Source organism: Gavialis gangeticus, unplaced genomic scaffold, assembly GCF_001723915.1.
Source record: "Gavialis gangeticus isolate Ggan-Ray unplaced genomic scaffold, GavGan_comp1, whole genome shotgun sequence".
In the NCBI taxonomy this organism is placed as follows: Eukaryota; Metazoa; Chordata; order Crocodylia; family Gavialidae; genus Gavialis; species Gavialis gangeticus.
The window spans coordinates 54,001,163-54,018,447 of NW_017729031.1; the positions used below are offsets into that span (position 1 = coordinate 54,001,163).

General features: G+C 43.5%; 1 protein-coding gene across 1 annotated transcript in view; it reads right to left on the minus strand.

Moving 5' to 3' along the window:
* TLK1 (tousled like kinase 1) overlaps positions 1-17,285 on the minus strand; it is an 88,589-nt gene that overhangs the window by 50,058 nt on the left and 21,246 nt on the right. The window contains exons 3-5 of the mRNA XM_019522788.1: positions 14,700-14,775; positions 4,655-4,701; positions 3,929-4,021 (exon numbers count right to left, since the gene is read on the minus strand). Of these exons, the coding sequence (XP_019378333.1) occupies positions 3,929-4,021; positions 4,655-4,701; positions 14,700-14,775 (216 nt within the window). The remainder of the gene's footprint in view (positions 1-3,928; positions 4,022-4,654; positions 4,702-14,699; positions 14,776-17,285) is intronic.

Consider the following 17,285-nt stretch of genomic DNA (forward strand, 5'->3'; position numbering starts at 1 on the left):
CTTATTAACAGAATGGAACGTGTTTGGCTCTGCTCATTAAGGAGAAGCTGTCCTGTTGGGGGGACTTAGCAAAAAATAGCCTAGGGGAGTGGTGTGGGGGGAATAAAAAGAGCAGCCAGGGCTGTGCAGTGAAAGTGTAAGTGTATAGAAGTTCCATGTACCGGTTTGATTTAAATTGAATAAATTTGACACTACATAGGCCAGGAGCAGCCCAGATCACCTGATGAAGGACTACCAAGTTCTGGGGGGCAAGCTGAATGAGATAGGGGCACAGGTGGTAGTCTCATCTGTCCTTCCAGTGAGCAGACGTGGATGACGCCATGAGACCTGCATCAGGGAAGTCAACTTGCAGCTTCAGAAATGGTGCCTCGAGGCAGGCTTCAGCTTTCTGGACCACAACCCATACTTCAGAACAAGAGACATGCTCAGGTGGGATGGCCTTTACTTCTCCCCCAAAGGTAAGCGTGTGTTCTCTTTCAGGTTGGCTGATCTCCGGCGGGCTTTAAACTAGGCTCATCGGGGGAAGAGGAGGATGAGGATGGAAGGAGCCACAGAACAACGAACCAAGAGACACCCACAAGAACAACCCAGCCAAGACAGGCGATGAGCACAAGAAGTACCCAGGTAAGAGACAGGGGACCGGATAATCCTGGGATTTGGGGGGGGGTGCATACACCCTCAGGAGGCCCTAAATGTCTCTATGCTAATGCTTGTAGTATGGGGAACAAACAGCAGGAACTTGCCCTCCTGCTAGCTAACACAAACCCAGACATAGTGGGACTCACTGAAACTTGGTGGGATCCAACGCACGACTAGGTGGTAAACATCAAGGGCTATAGGCTGTGCAGGTGGGATAGAACAGGAAGGAAAGGTAAGGGTGTGGTGCTCTATGTCAAAGAGCATTATACATCCATAGCAAACAGCACTGGGTCAGAGGAGGGGCAGACTGAAGTGCTCTGGGTCAGAATACAAGGGGGCTGGAGGGAAAGGGACTTAACGGTGGGGGTCTATTACAGGCCATCCAACCGGGGGAAGAGCTGGACAGGGAATTCTCAGGTCTGCTCACGGAGACAGTTAATTCAAGGGACGTGGTCATCATGGGTGACCTAGACTATCTGGACATTTGCTGGGAAGAGCAGTAAGCCAGGTCTCACCACTCACGCAGGTTCCTAGTCGAGTTACAGGACCTTCATCTAACCCAGGAGGTGTGCAGTCCCACCAGGGGAAATGCCTTGTTGGACCTGGTGCTGGCCACAGGCGACGACCTGGCGAGGGGACTGCAGGTTCTCAACCACGTGAGCGATAGTGATCATCGCCTGCTGGAATTCACCATCCAGTGCAGGGTGGCAAAGGCCTGCAGCAAGGCAGCAGCCCTGGACATCAGGAGGGCTGATTTCAATGAAGTAAGGAGACTAGTCAGGGAGGCACTGAGGTCCCAGAGGGAAGGGGAGTTGGGAGTCTGAGACAAGTGGTTGTTCCTGAAGGAGACAATCCTCCAGGCCCAAAGGGTGACAATCCCAATGCAGATCAAAGGGTGTAAGAGTGCTCAAAAGCCCCCATGGCTCACCAGAAGCATCCAGGGAAATCTCAAAGCTAAAAAGGAGGCATACACCCAGTGGGAGGGAGGGGCCATCACCAATGAGGATTATACCTCCATTGCTCAAGATTGTAGGGGGACTGTTAGGAAGGCTAAGGCGGACACAAAACTGGGACTAGTGACCCAGATCAAAGATAACAAGAAGTCCTTTTTTAAATACATAGGGGGTAAAAAGAAAGTACCGGGTAACGTGAGGCCTCTGCAGGACATGCTTGGGAATGTGGTGGTTGCACCAGACAACAAAGCTAACCTCTTTAACAAATTCTTTGCCCCCATTTTTCTGAGCGGGGACCGGGACATCCCCACCACTGGATCCTGGACAGACCCAGGGTCAGGGAACTTCTGGTGGGACTAGACATGTTCAAATCAGCAGGTCCAGACAATCTCCACCCCAGAGTGCTAAGGGAATTGGCAGAGGTCATTGCGGGACCCCTGGCACAGCTTTATGAGCACTCGTGGTGCCCTGGCCAGGAGCCAGAAGACTGGAAGAGGGCCAATGTGGTCCCCATTTTCAAAAAAGGGAGGAAGGAGGACCCAAGAAACTATAGGCTCAGTCTTACATCAGTCTTGGGAAAGCTCTTTGAAAAAATTATCCAGGTACACATCTGTGAAGGACTAGCAGAGGAGATTATGCTTAGGTGCAATCAACATGGGTTCATTAGAGGCAGGTGCTGTCAGACCAACCTGACTGCCTTCTAGGACTAAGTCACAAAATCCTTGGACAAAGGTGTTGCGGTGGACGTAGTCTTTCTGGACCTTAGGAAGGCCTTCGACACTCTCTCACCCCATTCTCATTAAAAAACTAGGTGACTGTGGTGTCAACGCCTACACAGTCAGATGGGTCACCAACTGGCTGGAGAGCCGCACCCAGAGAGTGGTAGTGGATGGGTCATTTTCAACCTGGAGGGATGTGGGCAGTGGGGTTCCCCAGGGCTCAGTCCTCAGGCCCACACTGTTCAACATCATCAGCGACTTGGACAAGGAGGTGAAAAGCACCTTGTTCAAGTTTGCGGATGACACTAAAACGTGGGGAGAAGTGGGTATGCTAGAAGAGAGGGACAGGCTACAACTAGATCTGGACAGGTTACAGAGGTGGGCGGATGAGAACAGGATGGGTTTCAATACTGACAAGTGCAAGGTACTGCACCCGGGGAGGAAGAACCAGCAACATACCTACAGGTTGGGGAACTCCCTTCTCTTCAGTGCAGAGGCAGAAAAGGATCTTGGAGTCATTATTGATTCCAAAATGAACATGGGCTGCCAATGTAGGGATGCAGTTAGGAAAGCTAACTGCACCTTGTCATGCATCCACAGATGCATCATGAGCAGGTCCAAGGAGATGATCTCCCCCCTCTATGCGATATTGGTCAGGCCGCAGTTGAAGTATTGTGTCCAGTTCTGGGCACCGCACTTCAGGAAAAATGTGGACAGCATTGAGAAGGTCCAGAGGAGGGCCACTCACATGATCGGGGGCAGCAGGGCAGACCCTACGAGGAGAGGCTATGGGTCCTAAACCTGTTCAGCCTCCACAAGAGAAGGCTGAGAGGGGATCTGGTGGCCATTATAAACTGTCCAAGGAAGACCAGCAGGCAATGGGAGAGTCCCTGTTCCCCCAAGCACTACCAGGAGTGACAAGGAATAATGGCCATAAGTTAACCAAGAGTAGATTCAGGCTAGACAGCAGGAAGCACTAATTCACAGTCAGGGCGGCTAGGACCTGGAACCAACTTCCAAGGGAAATCATGCTTGCTCCTACCCTGGGGGTCTCCAAAAGGAGGCTAGATAAATCACCTAGCTGGGGTCATTTGACCCCAGTACTCTTTCCTGCCCATGGCAGGAGGTTGGACTTGATGATCTGCTCAGGTCCCTACTGACTCTACTAACTATGAAACTAGGTTTATCTTAAACTAGGTTCTGCAATTTTTAGACTGGTTTGTGTACAGTTGCAGGTTTAGACTGATTGCCAGTCACCGAGACTGGGTCTGTAAGTGTAAGGCTGGCACTGAGGTGAGCTAAGTTTAAATCGGGCAGCCATTCTGAACCTGATTTAACCTCCCCAAATGTCTGTACTTAGCCTAAGAGTGGCACTTCAGGACAATAATACTAATTTTTAAAACTAAAATTTTTGGAACACACTTCCTAAAATTTGAACTTAATTAATGTTTTCTTTTGTTAAAAAGAACAGATTTTGTCCTCAAAAGTTCTTGAAAAGTCCACAATATAGTGGGAAAGATTTATTAGCAGGCACTTATCAATGTAGGTTACTTCTAGTAAATGAGAACTTTTGTACTGCATGCTGAGAATGAAGAGATTTGTAGAGGTCAAACTTACAGAAGAGGGGGCGGAATGTGAATGTGAATTCTGAGGAGAACGGATTGCAGGAGGTATGCCTCTTACTGGACTGGAGCCATTCCCCCCTTGGTACTGAGAAAGAAATATGGTAGAGTTAGTGCATATCCTTATCAAAGTACATAAACATACTTAACAAATAATATAATTTAGACAAATATAACACTTGTAACTTAAACTGTGTAGATCGAAAATAATGGACTTTTACAGAAGGTAATAAAATGTGTTGTTTATTTATGACTAAATATAAGAAGTTAGGAGCAAGTGTAGGAAAACTATTCTACATATACACCTTATTTATAACTGAAGGTTTTTTCAAAGCATCTTTTGAAGTGCACAAGAAAACTAAACATTTTAAACTATCCATTCCTTCTCTGTTTTGACTTCAGCAAGGTCAAGAGAACATCCCACTGTTATTTTCAGATCTCATAAATAGAATTTTGTATTATTTTATAGATGATCATAAATATTCCCTCAAAGACCAAATCCCCATCCATTCTAGTAATCATCATACACATTAAAAAATTGCAAGCACACAGTATTGTCAAGACTTGAATGTTCGACATAAATAAAGGAAGGTTACTGAATATAAATAGTCTTCAGCCTTTATAGTTAGCATTCTTACATTTATGTTTGCAGGTTTATTAACTTAATACGGTATTGTCTACTGTTGTTTGCAACATTACAGAAATAAAGCACAAAACTTACTTCAAAATAGTCACTAATTTTGTGACCACGTCCCCCAATATTTTTTCCTGAAATTTAGAAAGAGAGAGAGAGAGAGAGAGAGAGAGAGAGAGAGAGAGAGAGAGAGAGAGATTAAATGACTCTTTAAATTAAATTACAGCAGTGCTGTAATTAACACACAACTGAATAATGTACATAATCTTTATTAGGCAATTAAATATGATTAATCCTTTTAAAAATAAACAAATGTGCAACTAGGCACAGGTTCTGACCTACTATTCAATGCACGTAAAAAGCATCAAGCAAAGAAGTCAGAAATATAATCAGTTCTCCTGGCTCCCAGTCCAGTACCTTTGCAACAAAAGTCCATCCCCTATCAGTGCATCTGATGCTGACAGGCCTGAAATTTGGTTCCAAGAGCCTCCCCCTCTCCAGATTCCCTAGCCACAGTAAGTCAAATAAACTAGTTAGCCTATACTATGTTCCTTCTGAGATGAATTTTGGGAGAGAGATCAGATTATGAATCTGCCTGAGTGGGTAAAAACAATGAGAATGATAAACATGATTAGCAATACCAACCTCAGAACAAACAGAAAAATAATTAGCCACCAACCCTCAGGGGGCTGTGACATGGGAAAAAGGAAAAAAAAGGAGTAAGGGTCTGAACAGAGGGGAAGAAGGAATATCATTTAACTGAACAGATGGTATTGCTTTCTCCCTTTTAAGTCAGCGTACATTTGCAAGCCACAGTGAAATTCAAATTATGGCACTCAAGCCCATACCAGCAGTGGGGTCATGAGTCTGGATGTGCTGTCGTCCATGCAAAAAAAGGTACGTTAAATAATAACTGCAGAAAACCACAGGCTATGAAGGGAGACTGTGTCTGGAGCAGGTACATAGTTCACTGTCATACATACACACAAGTACCAGAGGATCTCTTTTCCACCTTGGTAAAAGAACAGAAGCTGGGGAGGAAACTCTCCTTATAAAGGTGAATAGATTAAACTACTTTAATAAGGAAGCAGAGAAAAGTACAAATTATAAAGTTCTCCTTAGGGAACAAAGTAGTATTGATTGCAAACAAATGCTAAAAATTCTGTCCCAAGCTGTTGACTGCTACAAAAGAACACTCTCAAAGAAAGTACGTTAAGATGCACCAAAGCAGAGAGCATCATGGACTTCTCCAAAGACACTTTAAGACATGGGCCTAAATAAGCCCTAAGACATGCCTCACTATTTTTTTTTTTTTAACCTGCAATGGAAGCGATGGGTAAGAGAAGAAATCTGGAAGAAGCCTCATAGCTCTTTTCCTCTACTGTTCTGGACATTTTAGATAGTTCTAGTGGGAGCGCTCTGATGGGAACAGAAGCCCTTCTTTAAAAAAAAGGGGTGGGGGGGAGCAAAAAAGGAGGACGCAGGGAACTAGACTAGTTAGCCTCACACCTCAATACCTGGGAAGTTATTGGAGCATATCCTAAGGACATTTGCAAGCACCTGGTGGATCACAAGGAGCCAGCATGGATTTATAATGAAAAACAAATGTCAATAAAATAATCTCCTTCTTTGACAAAGTAACTACTTGGGTGGATGAAGAGAATACTGTGGATACAGTGCACCTGGACTGCAGCAAAGCTTTTGACAACGTCCCATGTGACCTTCTCATAAACAAATTGGAGAAATGTGGGTTGGATAAAACTACTGGTGAAGAAATAACTGGCTCAGTATCTAAAAGCAAAGAGTAATTATTAATGGGTCTATATCAGAATGGCAGGAGGTTTTGAGGGGAATCCCACAGGCTCTCTCCTGGGCCTGGTGCTGATCAATGTGTTTATTAACGATTTGGATGCTGGCATAGAAAGCTTCTTGAGCAAGTCTGCAGATGACATGAAACTGGGAACGACTGTGAACACTGGAGGATGTGAGCACAATTCAGGAGGTTCTCAACAGATTGGAAAGCTGGACTAGAGCTAACAGGATGAAGTTCAATGTGGACAAATACACGCTGCTACACCTCAGAAAAAAAATCATTAAAAACATTAATATAAAAGGTGACACCTAGCTAGATGACAGCACTACAGAAAAGGATCTGGGAGTCTTGGTAGATCACAGACTCAATACAAGTCTGCAGTCACACAAAGGCAAATGTGGTTTTGGTCTGCAACAATAGTAACATTAGGTGCAAGACACTGGAGGTGACAGTGTCTCTACTAAGCACTGGTTAGGTCTCATCTGAAATACTGCGTGCAGTTCTGGGCTCCACATTTTAAAAAGGATGTGGAGAAGTAACAGAGTACAGAGGTGGGGAAAGATAATAAAGAACTTGGAAAGCAAGTTATGAGGGGAGGCTGAAGGAGCTAGGCATGTTCAGCTTCCAGAAAAGTTGCTTAAGAAGAGACATGACAGCAGTCTTCAAATACCTGAAGAGGTGTCAAGAACAGGGAAAGCATTTTTTTTCTCCTGCTGCAGAGGAGGATGTGGACCAATAGCTTGAAGTTGCAGCAAAGTACATTTAGACTGGATATCAGAACCCGTCTTCACTGTTAGAACAGTGTGGCAGTGGAATAGACTGCCTAGGAAAATGATACACTCTCCATCACTGGAGGTGTTCCTGCTTTACCTATGGCAGGTGAGGGTGTTATGTCTGCCTATCAGGGTTGATGGTAGCTTTATGCAGAGTTTAGATTATGGATTTTATAGAATGTTTTGGATAGGGATGATCCTGCCTTAAGCAGGGGGTTGGACTAGATGACCTCTGGAGGTCCCTTCTAGCTCTACTTCTCTATGATTCTATGACACGGCAAATATCAGGTTATATTTTCCTCTGCCAAGAGGCTGTCGATCAGAATTCTCTTTACCATCTCCCAACATACTAAAGTGCCTGAACTTGAGCCCTAAAACTAGTCCTTCACTACAAGAAGTTGCTACTTTCATCAATGAAAGGAAGACACTGGAAAAAAAGTGCCTGAAACATGCTTATCTTTTGGTCTTCCACAGTCCTCACTGCTGGGCACCAGAAGATAACTAGTTGCTGTCATTGGGGAACCAAGCTACAGAAAAAAAAACTTTGGGAAGATATACCTGGATTTGTTTTTGCAACAGACTATACACAAGATGTCTAAAGCATGACCCTTCTATATGCTTTTGTTCCTTAATTTACAATAAATGGTACTATAAAGGTGCATCTGTTCTGCAGCTACTACAGAACCCACTTTAATCACCACACTATGGTAGACAGATGTCTGATTATAAACACTTACTAACTTGTTACAACCAGCACAAAGTAGTATCCTGAATGATATTCCCTCCTCTCCCATCATTAATTCTTTTAAATGCATATAACTAATTTATATTATATATTAGGAGCAAAATGGTTTCCTCAGAAGTCATAAGAAACCAGGAAAATTAAAACTATGAATAGAAGGAGGAATCAGAGAAAAACTTACTTTAAACTAATCTGTTCCTATCTGCACTGCACCCAGTGGCATGACATATTCATCTCAGCTGTATTGTAACAAACATGTTGAGACTTTATGGCGACCAGCCCAACACATTAACTGAACCCAACTTAAATTGACTTATTCTGCCATTAACTAATGCTTAGAGTTTTTGGAACATACTGAATCCATAATTGTGAAATAATCCTAATTAAGCAGGCATACTTAATGAAGTGGTTTAGTAAATTCTTGCATGTTCTTTGAGTGGTTCTTTGGTTAAATTTCCCTTCCCTTAAATTCATCTACACCCTATCTGTCATGGTTTGAGCAAAAACAGTTTTAAACAACTGCAGCATTTCATATCTTTCTCCATCTCCACCCCTCCGCTCCAGATTCAGCTTGTAGGGGGAGCGGGGCAGGGGAGGAGTTAAGAAGAACATTTACATGCATGAAAGGGGGAGAGACCCTTTCACGTAAAATCCCATCTTATCTGTCATCAGCTAAAAAGTTTTGAAGAAATCACCCGAAAAGGAGAGCAGAATGAGGGTTTGTCTCTTGGCTTCTAATGCATACAGAAGACCAGAAAAAAATATCCTAAATAAACCCTATGGCTGCTTACAGATATGAGGGGAGGAGGAATGTGGGAAATCACCAGCGCTTTACTTTCATCTGTGTGCTCCCACACCAAGTGCAGCATGTGTCCAAAAGAAGCAACACATTACTTTGACCCACCTCACTCAATGCCTGTACAGATTATGCGCTTCACCGGGGCTTTTTGGTGCTTTTATTTAATAGCTGATTGAATCAGCTTTAGAAAAAAAAAGTGCCAAAAAGCCCTGCTGAAGTGTCCAATCTATACAGATGCTGGTGAGCTGGGTCAAACTAAAGCGTTTCCTCTTCCGGTAAAGTGCTGGGTTTGGGGTTTAATCATGAGTGTCAGCTACCTATATTATAAAGACAGAACAAACTTATGTTTCTAAAGACAACATTCAGAAAATTACACTTCCCTATACACAGTCATTATGATATGGTTAACACAGCACAGTATAAAAAAAGATAAAAGAGAAAATTTGCATAAATATCTTAACTTTAAACACCTAGCTTTTTAATGGAGTTATCATCATACATAGTTGTCATAAATAGCGGCAAAACTATCTATCCTATAAATCAGAATGACAAACAGTTAAGTTGTGTTAGCATTTCGAAAAATATGTTAATAACTAAAGTTTTTCCTTATGACTTCTCACCAGAATGAATAGCATAAATTAAAACAGACTTTTTCACTCTTTTACATTAGCCTTTGTAGGGATTGTTACATACGTATTTCCAAGCACTGACCAGTTTCTTTCAGAAACTGAAGATAGAAGATTCTGAAATAGATGTGGAGTCAGATGTTGTACTGTAAAAAAGTCAGAGGTTGTACTGTGAAAAGTCCTTGCCAACATGTTATAGAAACACAAGAGTTGGCAGATTTCCAAACTGAACTCCTGAACCAAATACCAGAAGAGGGTCTGGGATTAAGCAACATTTGAAAGCACTTTTCCAACATCTAGCCCTAAATGTGGGGTTTGTTTAGTAATCCAGTCAAATGCTGTAACAATCCTATCCATTACTAACAATACCACCTTTGAACCCTGGATTCACTAAATCTGAATTAGCATGTTGGCTGGCTGCAGAATTCTTCCCATCTATGAATAAAGTCAGTCTTACTTCTTCCTGATTTTTGAGTGGAGATGCTCTTTGATTCTCAAAAAGTTGACTGCCTTGGCCATAAATTGAGGAATGTCTGACATCAGTGTTGTGTCCGATTCCAATGTAGTAAGAATCTCAGAAGCAACATTTTGTAGAACTTTATGAGAGTTCTGCAGATGAACCCAGAAAACATTTCTCGTCAAAAAGTGTCATTCACTTTTAATTATATTAACATCTTCATTTATCACCGTTTCTCGATGACCTGCTTTCTTTTTCTAAATGCATTTTAAAGTGACATCACATTTCCCAGTCTTACTTTTCTAGAAAGTTTCCGCTTAACTTTTCTATCCTTCCTAGGTTTTTCTTCTTAAAGACTGCGGCTACAACAGATGTAGTTTTTGCATGTTTTATAAACTTATTTTGAGCTTTTATACGACTTTCCCAGCATGCCCAACTTCAGGGAATCATTAAGAGTCAGGTTTAGGCCTTCAGAGACATGCTTTAGTGTAGTAAAACGTAGACATTTTCCATTATGATGTCCCATCCTGCTTTCATTTTACTGTCAGTCACTGAAGCAAATACTTCCCCTTTTTCCAATCTTCTCTAGTACTTCTATATTTCACTACTCATTTGCCCTGAAGTTTCTCCTGATTCAATGTTCTTGTAAAAAACTGGTTGAGGTGTTTTATCATAAAGTTTATGAACCCTTGGCTTTGTACAGTTGTCCACCCATCTTTAAATACTGCCAGACGAAGCAATTCATTTAAACTTTTCTTGGACAATTTGCATTATGTGTTCAATATTATGACTGCAGACGAATCTTGCTGAAAGAGCATTTGCTGGGTAATTCATAGGATAATCTTAATTTAAATGGTTGCTTTCATTGTTCTTGCAAGAGGTTGGTCAGTTTTTTGTATCAACATTCAGGTGCCATCTTGTTTATAAAGCTTGGAATCATTAAATATAGGAGACTGTACATAGAAGCCTGTTTAAATATACGAGCCTGTTTTCTTGACAACTAAATAGTTGAACACATTCAATCCAGAACAGAAACTGCACCAGTTCCACAGTATTGCATCTTTATTAACCCATTCTTAGTCAGTTTCCTTGAAGAGCAGCAGTTAGCATGAACATGCCTCCCCCTCCTTCAGTACTCATATGTCCTGTGACCTCATGAAGAGGTTAGCTCTGCATGAATAACATTTAAACAGCTACTCAGCCCTTTCTATGGTTCCCCCATCATCCCGTCTCCATGTTCTTGAACTGAAGAGGACTACAAATGAAAAAATGCCATCTGGGCACTAGCAAGCAGTCCCATCCCTACTCCCCAAAACTTTGTTAGTACAACTGAGAGAACTGTAATAGGTGACAGAAGAGCAAGTACCTGGCTTTAATTTAGAAATCATGTTAGGGGTGGCGGGGAGGAAAGAGAGGAGCACTGACAGGTAGTCGAGTTCCTGGGCCACACTGCAGTGACTGCTGCAGGAACTAAACATGTAGCAAGAGGCAGTGAATGGACTGTGTGATGTGCCCCCTTCAAAAAACTCCCAATACTTCCCCAACAGCACTATTTTCTCCGATAACAATACCCCTCCCCTTTTTTTCATAGATTTCACAGACATTAGTGGCTGGAAGGGACCTCATGAGATCATTGAGTCCAGCCCCCACACCATAGGCAGGAAGTCAGCTGGGATCAAGTGACCCCAGCAAGAAACATATCCACCTGGTTTTTTTTTTTTTTTTTTTTTTTTTTTTTTTTGGTTTTGGGAGCCCAGGGTAGGGGCTTGCCCCCCCTCTGGGGGGGTTTGTTCCAGACCCTGGACACTTGCACCATAAAGAACTTTTTTCTCATGCCCTTGTTATCCCTTGGGGAGCTCTCGTGAACAGCTATTCTCCCAGGTCCTGGTGCACCCCTCTTATGCAATTGTAGGCTGCCATCAAGTGCCCCCTGAGCCTTCTCTGCTCCAGACTGAACAGTCTCAAGTCCCTCAGCCTTTCCTTGTACAGCCCACCCTCTAAGCCTTGGATCATACGAGTGGCTCTCCTCTGGACTCTCTCAAGCTTCTCCATATCCTTCCTGAAGTGGGGGGCGCTCCAATACTGGATGTAGTACTCCAGCTGAGGTCTCACCAGGGCCATGTAATGTGGGAGGACCAGTGTAAACAATCCCTAAAATTTCATCATGAAACAAATTTGTGCAAATGGCGTTTTTGTACTTCTTCATTCACTACAGTATATCCATGCCATGACCTTTCCACAGTTCCCTCTTGGATGTCTACCTAACTATATACCTATATACTACTGAGGTATGCCTAATGGGCCTGTAGTTACTCAGATCACTTCCTTAAATGAAATACCTATCTTTGCTCTGCTCCACTTATAAAGTACCTTCCCAATTTGATAAAATATATTTGCTACCAAACCTGTGATTGTGCACAACAGTTCTTTCACGAGTTTGAAATGGAAATTATCTGGTTCTTCTAGTGCCACTGGTATAAAAAGTTTTTGTGGGATTTTTGCTATTATGTTGTTTATGCTACAAAATTTCTAAATTTTTCACTTTTGCTACCACTGATCAATCCTATGCCTGACAAAAATGATGGGAGTACTAGAAAAACAACAGCGGGAGACTTTTCCAAATTATTTTTTCATCGACATGGGCTTTGCAAAACAACTATAAGTTAAGATGATGAGAGAGGAATAATTTAAGAAAGAGGGATTTTTAGTCAGGCTGTTTAAGGCACTGGCTTTTTTATGCTAGTATTATTGCCAGGCAAAGTCTATCTGAATTATTCTCTATATGCAGAAGCTTCAAACTCAATTGGGGGACCTCAAACTGAATCCAGACTGCAGGGCTCCTTGCTAGCTGAATTCAGCCTAGGGTAGGAGGCAGCTGCTGCTACCACTGTGGCAGGTCCAGTAGGAGTGAAGGGTCTGACTGTGGTGGCAGGTCTGGAGGCAGTGACTCTGGTGGAGGGGCCTGGGACAATGATGGCAAGCCAAGCTCACTGCCAATGGCCATGGCCAGTGGGGCCAAGAGGCCCTGAATTCTGTGGCTACTTCCAGTAGCCTCCCAACAGACTAACTGGCCAGGAAGAACATCTCTGTAAGCCAGATCTAGCCAAAGGGTCATATTTCACATCCCTACTCTATATCACTGAAAGACTGTGATAGACAAAGAGCTAGGGCAGAAATTAGTATTTACAACAGATTCTAAATTTTTCCTGGAATAACTTCAGTGTAAAAAGAGAATTTTTAAAAATAGATTGCTTTAAAATGCAAGCCACTTACTTCCTTACCCATCCTATTCTAGGTTTCAGGTTTTTTAACTACTGACAACATTAACATGGCAAAGTACACGAAATGCAGCTCTCCATGTTAATGCCATCACTACTTCCTGCAAAGAAAACCTAAAACCTTAAATTCGGATGTTGTTAAGATGTTACTCTGTGTGTGTGTGCGTGCGTGCGTGCGCGCGCGCGCGCGGGGGGTGTTCGTGTTCAGAAACCAGTTCCAGAGACTCAAGGTGTCATAACCATATCCAATCAATATGGTTTCAAGTACATTAGAAGCATTTTAACATAAACATTCTCAAATTATTGATCTCTCCATTCCAAAATACAAACTGCTCTTGTATATCTATGGCAGGTCAAATTTCCATTTGAAGGAATTTTCTATCTTTAATTGCTCTTCTTTCCTTGCCTCTCTACAAAGACTCAATATTGAAGGGCACCATCCTCCTCTTGTGGTCATTTCCTGGTACAAGTAATATTTGTCAAACACTTCTTCTTGTCTTTTATTTGTTTATTTATTTTAAAGGCTTTTGGTTAGCCCTACTTTCCTTTAATCAACTGACATTCTATTCCTTCATGTACCAGAATAGGTTTCCTGATTGTCTCTGGACTGCAACTCTACAGGGTTCAACTTCTACAACGGTCAGTTAAGTCTGGTAGCCTTGTAAGTACGCTTGGTGAGGAAATCAGCAGCTAGCAGCAGCACTGCCACAGTATGTTAACAAAAAAACCCCTGATAATCAGGACTAATTCTGTGTAGTTTGAACTGAACTGCCTTGTTATCAAGTCTATCCAGTACATGGTAAAATATCGAAGTATCAATTCAGAGACGACAAAAAAACTGCAAAAACACTCCACACCTCCCCCCAACATATGCACATAAATTAACTCCGCAAATAACCAAGACAAGAAAATGAGGTTTACAGATTCTGGCTTATGCAGTTGCAGTTACTGAAATTCAAACAGAAACCCTAAAGGCTAATTCACTCCTTTTTTTCCCTTAGCCCTCCCTTTCTTCCTAGCACTGGAAGTTTACCCAGAGAGACCTCAAAGCAAGAGACAGTAGTTCAGTGAACCCTCCTTTGGGTCCAAAAGGGTATTAATAATTTATGCCAATTATAATGGTGTCCTGGGAGACAAGTATATGCTTGCTGAGTTGGAAGAGGAATGAGACCAAAGATTCCAGAAAGGCCAAAGACATACTGTGTAATAATTAATTCTGGTGGGATTCAGATATGCAATCTAGAATACAAGTAATCTATTTCAATCTACTGATTCCCCAAATCCTCTAATCCTCTTCCAATGAAGGTTTATTTTTGTGTGGGAGAGGGAGAATGCCACTTCAGATGATTATGAATATTCTTCTGCAGAGTAAGCAATTGAACATTAAAAACAATTTTTTCTCCCTATCTCCTGAAAGAAAAACTACCTACAGAGACACTCTAAATGAAAACTGATAGCATTCTGAACAAATAGGCAGAATGAAATCCCTGTAAGAACTAAATGCAACCCTGGACATTTCTCAGATGAAATTACCAGTCCTGACTCAAAATCTACTTGCCAAGTCTTGTACTAATGCATCTGTCATTTGATTAAATGAATGCAATATCCATCTCATTTGATATTATTCAGAAGATTTTGGTTTACCTTGACTGCTTTCACTCTGATTCTCTGCCTTCCTCTTTCTTCCTCTGGAAGGTTCTGACTGTTTCTTCTCTGGAGTCTACAAAAAACAAAATAAGTCTTTAAAAGCAAAAAAATGACATACAGCAGTAGTTATTTATATTTTTGTGTATAGTAAATAGAAATCCTTGTTCATAAATAAATTTCACAATTCAGTAGGGATTTCATTTTAGATTTTAACTGAAAAAAGCAACAATATGATCCTTGGATAATCAGATATTGATGATCTGAAAGAAGAGTTTTATTTTACTTCCTTAAAACTGCCTGTAAAATACCTCAAAAACAACTTTATATACCAACAGAAAGGTATCTTTTTCATCTAATCAGTATCCCCCTTGTCCATTTGAATGAGTAATATAAATACTAACCACAGTCACAGGGTAACTGGCATGTGTCAAGGCCTTTACAGACTGCCTATCATAATGAAACACTAATCCCTGACTAAAGATTCTAGGCATTACTGTAATACAAATACTGAACAATTCAGTACAAGTTAGAATATCAGCATCAGTGAGGAGAAAGAAACACTGTTTATTTTCCATATCTACACCAGCAGTTCAAGAATGTAGATGTTACACAGTTTATACCTTGACTATAGCTCATAAAGTTAACTACTCCAATTTTGATTACCTACCACTTGCAATGGATTTCCTTGTCATGAATCTCCCATTAAGAATAAAAGAAAACAAATTATAAACAGGTTAGAAGTAAACACCCTGGAACAGACTAGGTAAAGCATTAAAGTGTTAAATGTGAGCCACGAGCCCAAAAGTTAGAGTGCATATAGCATAATTAAGAAAGGGGGACTAAGGGCAAAAACATCTTCAAATGTGAGAGTGACATAGCTGTGATGGTCCAGAAATTGAGAGAGCAGGGAGCAAGGACTTTTGTTGGTGCTATCTTTTATTGGACCAACTATGTAGCTGGTATAAAGTTACACAAGCTTCTGAAATGCAAGGCAGGTCCTGATGAAGGTGACCTGATGAAGAATGCCTTGCTTTCAAAACCTTGCCTAATTTTATCCCAGCCAAGCAGTTTGTCCATTAAAAGATACAGCCCACAAAAAATCCTTGCCTTTAAGTCATATCTGCTTTCCCTCAGTCCCAGGATTTGCACCATGCTAATCCCACAACACAAAATTGTATCAGCTGTCTGACTCCAGGAGTGGTGGCAGACTTATTCCCCCTTCCTTCCCAGGACCCCAGCTGGGGTCTGCTTAAGTGGCAGGAGGTGTGGCCAGCCCCAGTGGCAGCCTGAAGCAAATGAGGGGGAGGGAAGGAGAGTTAATCCCCCCTCCCTCCCCTTTCAAGGCCACACCTACCCTTGCTACTCCAGCAGCAGGGGCGGAGGCACGGCCAGACCCCGGCCAGCATGGCAGAAGGGGCAGGGAGGAGGTTTATTCCTCCCTCCAAACCTGCTCTCACTGGGGGACTGTAGCTGGGGTCTGACAGCTCCAGCCGCTGCATCTGACTGGCCGGGTGCAAGCAGCAGACCCCAGCTGGGGTTCCCTGGGGGAGAGGGGAGGGAAGGGGGAATAAATTCCCTCCCTGCCCCCTTTGCCTCAGGGAGCCATGCTGGCCAGTGTCTGGCCATACCCCCACCACTGGAGCAGCAAGTGGGGAGAGAACCTGACAGGGCAGCAGCCTGTGTCATGGTGTCCTGGGGAGCACAAACCTCTTCCTGGTGGGAGGGCTGTGCTGTAGGTGCAAGTGGGGTGGGCAGAGATGCTGCACTTGCACAGGGTAAGTGGCGGCAGTGCGGGTTGGAGGGATGGCTATAGGAGCCAAGCTGAATTTTGGGGTGGCCATAGCCCCCCCAGTCTCCTCTAGTGCTGCTGTCACCGCTAGCCCTGTGCAGGCTGTGGCAGCTATGCCCTGCCCAGTCTCACCTGCAGCCTACCCCCACCCCCACAAAGAGGCTTGCACTCCCCAGGACACCATGACAGGGGCTGCTGCCCTCAGGGTCAGGGTCTCTCTCCCATCTCTGCTCCAGTGGCAGGAGCGGGAGTGTAGCCAGACACCAGCTAGTATGGCTCCCTGAGGCGAAGGGGGCAGGGAGGGGGCTTATTCCCCCCTCCCTCCCCTCTCCCCCCAGGGAACCCCAGCCAGGGTTTGCCTGGCTGGGTGGAAGTGGCAGGGGCTAGAGCTGGCAGACCCTGGCTGCAGTTCCCAAATAGGACCAGCCGGAGGGGGGAATAAACACCTTCCTGTCCCCTTTGCCATGTGGGCTGGCATCTGGCCATCCCCCAAATGCTGCCACCAGAGCAGCGGGGGGTGGGGGCTTATGGGCTGCTGTGCCCCAGCCAGGCAGACTCAGCTGGGGTTCATTCCAGTGGGGCTGGGGGGGCCGGGGACGGAATGAAATCCCCCTCCCTCCCCCTGTTAGCTTCAGGCTCCTGACAGGGCTGGCAACACACCCCTGGCGCTTGAGCAGCAAAGGCAGGGAATGCCTGATGGGCTGCTCCACCCTGGTCAGGAAGACCCTGGCTGGGGGGTCCCACAGTGAAAGGGGAATAAGTCCCCACCCTGCCTCCTTCACCTCAGGGAGCTA